This window comes from Protobothrops mucrosquamatus, unplaced genomic scaffold, assembly GCF_001527695.2.
Source record: "Protobothrops mucrosquamatus isolate PMUCROS unplaced genomic scaffold, P.Mucros_1.0 scaffold4369, whole genome shotgun sequence".
In the NCBI taxonomy this organism is placed as follows: domain Eukaryota; kingdom Metazoa; phylum Chordata; class Lepidosauria; order Squamata; family Viperidae; genus Protobothrops; species Protobothrops mucrosquamatus.
The window spans coordinates 90,588-99,843 of record NW_015390283.1 but is presented as its reverse complement, the minus strand read 5'-3'; the positions used below and the strand labels follow the sequence as shown (position 1 = coordinate 99,843).

General features: G+C 41.7%; 1 protein-coding gene across 1 annotated transcript in view; it reads left to right on the top strand.

Moving 5' to 3' along the window:
- The first annotated feature begins 2,610 nt into the window (after window positions 1-2,610).
- Window positions 2,611-9,256, top strand: part of EDEM1 (ER degradation enhancing alpha-mannosidase like protein 1) — a 20,959-nt gene continuing 14,313 nt past the window's right edge. Inside the window, exons 1-2 of the mRNA XM_015828276.1 lie at window positions 2,611-3,080; window positions 7,288-7,360. Of these exons, the coding sequence (XP_015683762.1) occupies window positions 2,611-3,080; window positions 7,288-7,360 (543 nt within the window). The remainder of the gene's footprint in view (window positions 3,081-7,287; window positions 7,361-9,256) is intronic.

Genomic DNA, 9,256 nt, shown 5'->3' with positions numbered 1-9,256 from the left:
TCAAGTCCTGCTATGCTGCCTCATTATTGTGCATGGGGTATTAGGTGGGTATTCCTGTGAGGCATAAACAGAAAATACTGGTCCCTAAGACATGAAGGCCATCTCCGTTAAAACAAGAGGGCACCCTATATTAGGCATTATATAGTATAGGAAGGTGTTGTGGTAAATCATAGATATATTTATCAAGATAAAGTGATTATATAGACAGCCATTAAAAGATAAGATGCTAAATTCAAATGACCTTTGTAAAAACACAGAAGATGGAAACAGATATGGAAAAGAATGGAAAGTCTTCCAAAAGATCTGCAACCTCCGGTTGCAAACTCAAATAGGTTTTCTAAAAGATAGCAATGGACAGATAGAACTGATTTCAAAAAGATCAAAGATGGATGGAAGGAGTATACTGAAATTCTGTGAGGCACAGATGCCAATATCTATGATACCTTAGAACAGTAGTTCTTAACCTTTTCTTCACCAGACCCTTTTGTGACCAACAAAGCCTTAACTCAATATTTAAATCATAACATTTCTTCAACCCTTTGTGGACCCCCTGTGACATTGGCCACCCCCCAGGGTTCTGCCTTAGAAGATACTACCTCCTTACAAGAACCTGTACTGTTAGAAAATAAATTTATGCAACTCATTACAAGGTCAGAAGGGTACAGGAACTAATGCAATACCTACAGAAATATGTCAAGCAACAGAAGATCAATAAAGGTTCTAATCGAGCTTTGCCAATATATTTGGATTATGACACAGTGCCCAGTAGATTAGAAGAGGTCAGTCTAATATAAATACAAGGAGACTTAGCAGACGATGCAAACTCTCATGCAGCACATCATCTTTAATTTCACATGGTAGCAAAATAATAGTGTTGAAGGAAAAGTCTTCATTATGGTTCAGTCCAAGCCAGGAATAAACAACATGGCAACTGTTTTAGAAAGAAGGTTGAAGTTTATTGAAGAGGAGAGCCAGATAGGAAGATGGCTCTGGAAGAAAAGAGAGAGAGAGTACATGTAGGGAGTGGGTTTTTATACCCACTGGAGCCTTTTGTTTGGAGTTGTTCCTGTGGCATGAACTTTGACCTGAGTCTGAGTGTGCCCTTTGGCATCTGTGGGTTAATCCTATTATGTCCTGTCTTAGAGTTTGGGTGGGGTATGTAGATTTTAGGTGTCTTTGTCTCTTAATCTTCTAGCTTCAACCTTCCTGAATAGTTTACAGCTGTATTTCTACAGAGCTGGCTTCTGCTCGGGGGAGGGAGACTTCGGGATATTAAGAAAAAACTGGGTATGCTTTTCTGCCTCTTTTAAGATTCTTTGAGAAACACAATATTCTCCCCCTTTTTAATGTTTCCTTCTGGGGGGGGCTGACTTCCCACAACGGTTATGGTCATCGAAGGCATATTAAGAGCCCTTCATGCAAATAGAAATGCCAGATGTTCAAAACAGTTTTAGAAAAGGCAGAGACATTAGTGCAGATGTACACTAGGTAATACAGGAAGTCAAAAGGATACTCCAAATTATTTCATTAATTATAGACAAGTCTTTGATTGTGTGTCGCAACATCAAGGTGTAGTATGTCCTTGGAAAAATGGGAATCCCGAAACAACTCATTGTCCTCATGAAAATTCTGTACATAAGACAGAAGACATGGTCTACTACAACGTGGACGAAGAGGATGAACTCAATTATTATAGTGATGGATGCATCGTCCTAAAACCTGAAGGGTCAGATTAGGGATACATCATCCAGAAGAAATTACCCACGTGGATGGCAGCGACTTGATGACAACCAGTCAAAAAGCGATTAGTGTAGTGCAGGGGTAGGCAACCTTGGCTCTTTTATGACTCGTGGACTTCAACTCCCAGAATTCCTGAGCCAGCATGGCTGGCTCAGGAATTCTGGGAGTTGAAGTCCACGAGTCATAAAAGAGCCAAGGTTGCCTACCCCTGGTGTAGTGAAAACACAGAAATCAGGGAAATAGGTGGCAAAACCTTTAGTTGGCGCCAAGAATTTTTTGGGGGGGGAGGACACGTAAACTCCCTTTCCCATTAGCCAGTTAGCTAAACTATAAACCACGCCTCCCGGCGATCCAGCGGCTGAAAGGCCAACCAATCTCCAAGTTCCCAAAGGGGCTTGCAATATCGCTCCGCCCAGAAGCTAACCCATTCTTTCCGATTGGCTAAACCGGGCCGGAGGGGGAAAAAAAAAAAATCGCAGCGTGCCACATCACTCTTTCTCGGCGGAAGCCCTTCCCTCGCGGTCAACGGCGACACGCGCCTTACGCTGACGTCATTTTCATCCGTCCGCTCTTCGGTCCGGAAGTTTTGGGAGGCGAATCCAAAGGCGTTCTCCGCGGGAGTGTCACAATGCTTCCTTTCTAACTCTGCCTCCCCTCCGCCCGCCCGCGGCCGCCGGTCACACCCTTCGCTCTTAAAGGAAACGCGTCGTTCTTTGAGCCGAGGAGGAGTTGGGGGAGGCGCCGCGCGGCTTCGCTTTCGGCCCCCGCCCGCGCTCCCCAGGGCGCGGAGCGTTCCGAGCACAACTTCCGCGAGAAGTATGCGCGTGAGAGGAGAGCGCGGAGGCTGTGGCGGCTGCGACTCCTCCGACCATGCAATGGCGGTCGTTGGTGTTGGCGCTGCTGGCCCTGAGACTGGCCGGGCAAGCCCTCCTGTGGCTGGCGGGGCCCAGCTTCGGCTTCTACCAGCAGCGCCTCCGGACTTTTTCCTGCGGCAGCCCGGCCAAGGAAGGAGACCCCTCCAGCTCGCGGTGCCTCAAAGCCCCTCACTGGGCCTCTTTCTTGGGACGAGTTTGGGGAGGCGATAGCGGCGGAGGCGAGGGCGGCCGCGGGGAGAGCCTCAAACCCACCGCCGCTTCTTCCTCGTCGTCCCGCCGCGGTGGCCACGACGAGTACGAGCAGCGCTACAACCGGGCTTTCCCCCCGCAGCTCCGGGCCCAGTTGCGCGACGCCGCCCGCAGCATGTTCTCTTTCGGCTACGACAGCTACATGGCCCACGCTTTCCCTCAGGACGAGCTCAACCCCATCGACTGCCGCGGGCGCGGCCCCGACCTAGCTGACCCGTAAGTTGCCACGCCGGGCTCGGAGGCGTTGGAGCGGCCGAGAGGGCAGGGGTTGCCGCCGTGGCTCTCGCCTTCCCCCCAGCCCGGCTGTGTTCAGGACATGGGGTGTGGGGTTGGCGAGGAGAGGGTGGAAAACACAGGCATTAGGTGAGCGTCCTCAGGGGAGGTATAGCTGCTTTGCCTGTCAGTTAAATGGACGGTGAGTGTCTGTGCTACGGTAATGTAAGGATTTGGCTTGAGAAAGAAAGATTTAATGAAGAGAAGGACGAGGGGGGACATGATAGCAGTGCTCCAATATCTCAGGGGCTGCCACAAAGAAGAGGGAGTCAAGCTATTCTCCAANCAGTGAATGCTCCAACACTGGAAGTTTTTAAGAAGAGACTGGACAGCCATTTGTCTGAAATGGTATAGGGTTTCCTGCCTGAGCAGGGGGTTGGACTAGATGACCTTCAAGGTCCCTTCCAACTTTACTATTATTATTATTATTATTATTATTATTATTATTATTATTATTATTATTATTATTATTATTATTATTATTACTAGCGATTGCTGTGTGATGACTGAGAGGTACGTCGAAAGTACATTTTTGAAAGATAAGAATGGCTTTTATCCTTTTGATTCAGTCCTCACAGTGCTTGATGTGTTTCCAGTTCATTGCTCTTCATTGTATGTATAGGAACAATTAAATGCCACAAACACCCTGATTTAAGAGGCTGACAATAAAAATAAAAAGTCCCAGTAATACGTGTGAAGGTAGTGCAAGACTGCAAGAGTCGCAGGATATGAACAGGTGAAAGAGTAGAATCATGATAGTGATAATAAAATATGATTATTGTTTACTGAAGTCTACCACTTCTTTGAAGCAGCGTGTGGAAGGATTTAGTAGAGGGTGATAACCATGATTTATTTAGCGCAGTCTCTTTCAAATTCCTTTTCTTTGTTAGATTTTTATAGTTCAGTGTCTGACAGAATTATGTTGAATTTGGTGATCGTATCTTGCATGTTGTTTATACTTCTAAAAATCTTTGACCTTCTTGAAAATTGCATAAGCGTTGCTTCATTCCCCCCAAGAGGAATCTTTCTCAGGTGTAAATACTAAGCTTACTGCTTTGAAAGTATTAATAATTTCTATGTATGCCTGTCTCTTGCAGCCACATATATCAACCCCAGATTGCTTTTGAATAGTTGCATGTGAATGTTGAGATGCACTTTCTAGATTAACAAATCCAAGGGGACATGTCGCATGTATACTATTGGGCAAGTTGATTTAGAAGTCAGTTTTATGATATCTTAAAAATAATGTATTTTTTTCTAATTATTCCCAACCTGAGAATATAATAAAAAGCCTGATGGATAATTCTTCTATCTAACCTTCTCATAGAATTGCTATCCATAGTAATAAATAATATTTTGGGGAGCAATAGGCCATTCTTTGTGTAGTTCCCAACAATTGGCATTGATATTGGGGAGAGAGTATGTTTATGTGTATAAAATCCATCATAACCAGTAGGGCTATGTAAGTCACTTGGAATAATTCTATGCAGCAAAATCATGAGTAAAGAGCATTGATGATTTAAGTAGTTGACCTTGCCAGAGGTTGGTGTGTCCACTTTAACAGCTGTTCCTGTGAGAGTACATTCATAGAAGTCATATTTGTTGGAACTGCTGAATTAAAGCAAACTTCTAGAAAATGTATATTGCCCTAATGAAAAATAGCTGTTGATAGTTGCTAGTTCAATATAGGCTTATTTTCCCTGACTATGTAATCCTTTTTTAAAGTGATCACACTTTGCACTATTAGATTCTGTAGTTTAACAGGACATAGTGTGATTGTTTTTGACAATCCTGAATGCCTCTGTACTTTATTGGATGTTTCTAAAATTTGTTAGATGACATATGAAAATAGGGCATTCTTTTTTTTTTTTACATACATGTTTTACACATACTACCCTTTTTGCGGCTCTAAAAATCTCTTTTCCTATTCTTGGTGATTAACATTGCAGATAGTATTTCAAATGCAGTTGCATTTTTCATGCATACTATTATTATAGTGCATAAAATATTGGCAACCTTTTTAGTGTAACTTTTAATGTTCCCTATATAGAATTTATATAGACAGTTGCCCCAATAGTTTCCATTGAGCTATATAACGCATTCCTGAGGAACTTTAATCAACTTGGTCCTTGTAAGAATATTTATAATGTTAATTTTTTGCTTCCATGTGCATTCCATTTTATTTTGTGACAATGATCTTCATTGCTATTTTATTTGCAATTTTGAAATATTCTTCTGAAACCACTTGCGTTATTTTTTGCTTTTAGTAATCCTAAAACATTAAATCACCAAATGCAGTCACCTTACTATTCATCCTTAACTCCAGAGATGATTCATGAAAGAGCTTAAAAAGCACTGGACCCAATACAGAAATTGGGTCCCAATTGAGAAATACTAGTTATGGTATTTATCTGTAAAATATAATGTACAACTGTTGCTGCTTTTTCCTTCCTGATTAAGCCAGGAGTCCCAAACCTGTGGCCCACTACTGGGCTGTGGCCTAATTGCCACTGGGCCACATGAATGGCTGGCTGGTGCCTGCGTGTGCATGGTTCTGTTCCCGCGAGCAGCGCTGCTTCGTGGGTGTTCGCAGCCCCACTCGTGTGAGCATCATTGGGGATGTTTGTGGCCCCACTCGTGCAAGCATCATTGTGGCCCTCTGTGGTCCCACTCACGTGAGTGTCACAGGCATTTGTAGGCCCACTTGTATGAGCGTCTCCAGAAACATAGGTGCTTGCACCCACACACACACACATGCCTGCCCCACCCACAAAATCATCTCCTTTCCCCCCCTTTCTCCCCCAGATCCGGGCCGCCAACCTGAGAAGACTGGGGAACTCTGATTTAAGCTATGAGTTCTCAGATTGCTACAGATTTTGAATAGTTTCTAAATAGAAAATATTGAAAAATGGCAGTTTTTCTAATAAAATATTTTTTATGGAAATAATATATATCTGGAATAAATTGTTATCTGGTAACTGACACATATGGTTACATATAGAAATAATAAATGTGAGGTTGACTTTCAGATTTGATCTGAACAAAGATTCTTGGAGCAAGTGGAAAGCTGTTCATTCAGATTTATACATTTTTGTAGTGGACTTAATGTATCTTTATGGGAAAATATTAAAAATTCTTCAAAAATTTGGCTGTTTATTGGAAGTGCATTTTGTCACTATAAATTTGAACTTTTATTAGAAATAAAGTAATATGTGATGTTGGCATTCTCCGTGCTATTCTTTTAGAAGTTATAATTGTGGCTATTTTCAAACATATGGGCCATTAAGAAGTATAGTTCTCTGATTTCTTTCCAAATAGCCTAGATTAATCTGATTGTACAATTAGTGTAATTAGCGTAACACATTAGGCAGATAATGTGTGTGCGTGTGTGTATGAATATAATTGTCATGGTTCCGACAGATGAAACTCTTCAAAGAACTTGAGGCATTGTTTACCTTAAAGAATCTTTATGTGAGTAGCATAGCTTCGGCACTAACATGGTTGAAGCCAAAAACTGGATTCCCCTCCCCTGAGCACATAGTATCAAAGCACAATTCCCTCCTTCAATTAACAGTCATAAATCNATGCTTTATGGATAATAGCTCTGTGCTTTAAGATGAGTCAAATTTGAGTCCACTTTTTCCATAAGTCATATCAGCTAAAATCACCTTGTGTAGAGTTCAATACTTAATATACTGGGCTACATTAGTTGTGACATAAATAATAGATTATTATTTAAAATATCACTAGTATCCAGTTTCTAAAATCAGCCTGCTGAATCTGCTTTAATTCACTTGAATACTACTTTTAATCATAATTAAAACTTCAGTGGAAATAAGTCCCAGCTATTTTGGTCTCAAAGTTTCATGAATATACAATTCCAAACATAGTTTATCTACAAACTAAATAAAGGTGGGATAAAAATCAAATAAATAAATGATAAACTATGAAAGTGTTAATGTTAAGTTTAAGCTATATATCTGCAACTGCAATCTTTTATGCCCTTATCTAAGAATATTTCCCTTATAATTCTTTGGGATGTTCTTCCAGTTAATGGTGCCTGGAATTAGGCTATATCACTTAAAATTTACCTAAGCGAATTAAGTCTTTTTAAATCTGATTGAACTAACTCTAATGAAATTTATTTCAGTTCAAATCTGAATATCAATGATGTCCTGGGAAACTACTCGCTTACTCTGATTGATGCATTGGATACCCTAGCAGTGAGTTAAATCTATTTTTTTAATTGCTGAAAGGAAAACAACTACTATCAGAAAAATATATATCAAATTTCACAAAAATATCTTCATTAACACAGGCCTAATTCCTCAGTTTTCTAATCTCGAGGATTGTATAGTCTTATTTTTTTAAAACTAGTCATGGCTAAAGAAGATTTTTCTGGGCCAATATTGATAACAGTCCTGATCTTGCAAGGTTATGCGAAGGTCCCTTTCTTTAGCCTGTAATAGGGGGCGGGGGTTTGTTGTTGTTCATTCATGTTTGGCTTGGGAAGTAGGCTTAAGCAAGAAAAGATTCTTTTCTGCATGCCACAGATTTAAGGAGTGGAGACGTTTGTAGCAACCACAAATATTTACAATTAAAAAGTTTTGGCACAGAGTCCCAAAGGTGCTTTTTTCACAAGGCAACTGGAGTTGCTTGTTTTTTCTTTAAAGATGTTTCGCTTCTCATCCAAGAAGCTTCTTCAGCTCTTCAAAGAAAAACAAGAAAGTCCAGTTGCCTTGTGAAAAAGCATCTTTGGGATAACTATGACCTGGATGACTGATAATCTCCATATACTTGGCACAGGGGTACTGTTCTTATTATTAGGTAGTTTTATACTTTAATATAGATATGTCAAACACAAGGCCCGGGGGGCCGGATGCGGCCCGCGAAGTGGTTTCATGAGGCCCACGAAGCCATCCTGGAAACAGTGAGGGAACGGCCCCCGCTGCCTTGGCCCTGGCCCAGGCCAGCTGGGAGCCAATGTACAATTTTGTGGTGGCCATCTATGCTGAAACGTATTCAATCTTAGCTCCATAAGCCCCCCCCCCCACATGGCCTGAGAGGAACAGTGAGGCTCCTCCAGTGGACCATGCCTTGGCACTTGCCCTGGTCCCACCCCCTTCTGCCAGAGACCCTCAGATCTATCCCACTCCTGCCCAGGCCCCCACAGCCACCCTTGACACGAACGATGTAGAGCTGGCCACACCCACTCCATCCACGCCCACCCAGTAGGCTGCACCCACCCTGGCCACACACACCCTGGCCCCCTGAGGGCAACCGCAATGCTGATGCGGCCCTCAATGAAATTGAGTTTGACACCCCTGCTTTAATATCTTATTTTTCTACCCCATGTTATCTTAAGTTCCTTGCTAGCAGTGGTAGGGGAGAAATTATTTCAGTTCATATTTTAAGGTAAAGCTAATCAGTTTATATTTATCAAACTATACATAGACGAAGCCACATTTAGTATTTTACATTAATAGATTTGTGATGGAGCTCTATGAACAAAAATATATACCAAAATATTTATCATAAAGAAATATGTAGTTGTAACAGCAAAACTATGCAGGTGGCTCTTGGTATTTGTGGTTCCATGCCCCATGACTTTGTTTATCTATGATTGCTAAAAAGACACCATATTTTGGAAATTGTGGTAAAAGTTTTCAGTTACCTGCAGTTTTGCTTGTTTTTTGTAACAATCTTCCAATATTTGAGGGACTGTTAACAGAGAAGAGGGGAGTCAACCTATTCTCCAAAGCATCTGAGGGCAGGAGAGGAAGTAATGGATGGGAACTTTATCAAAGAGAGATCCAACCTAGAATTAAGGAGAAATTTCCTAACAGTAAAAACAATTAATCAGTGGAACAGCTTGCCTCCAGAAGTTGTGGGTGCTCCATCACTGGAGGTTTTGAAGAAGAGATTGGACAGCCATTTGTCCAGAATTAATTAGGGTCTCCTGCTTAAAGAGGAAGTTGGACTAGAAGACGTCCAAGGTCCCTTTCAACTCTATTACGTAATTCTGAAAAATGACAGAAAGGCTTTGCATGTACTGTATATAAAATACATTTCTTCAGGATTTCATTATCTGTGGTTCTTTGGCTGGAATAAGACCACAA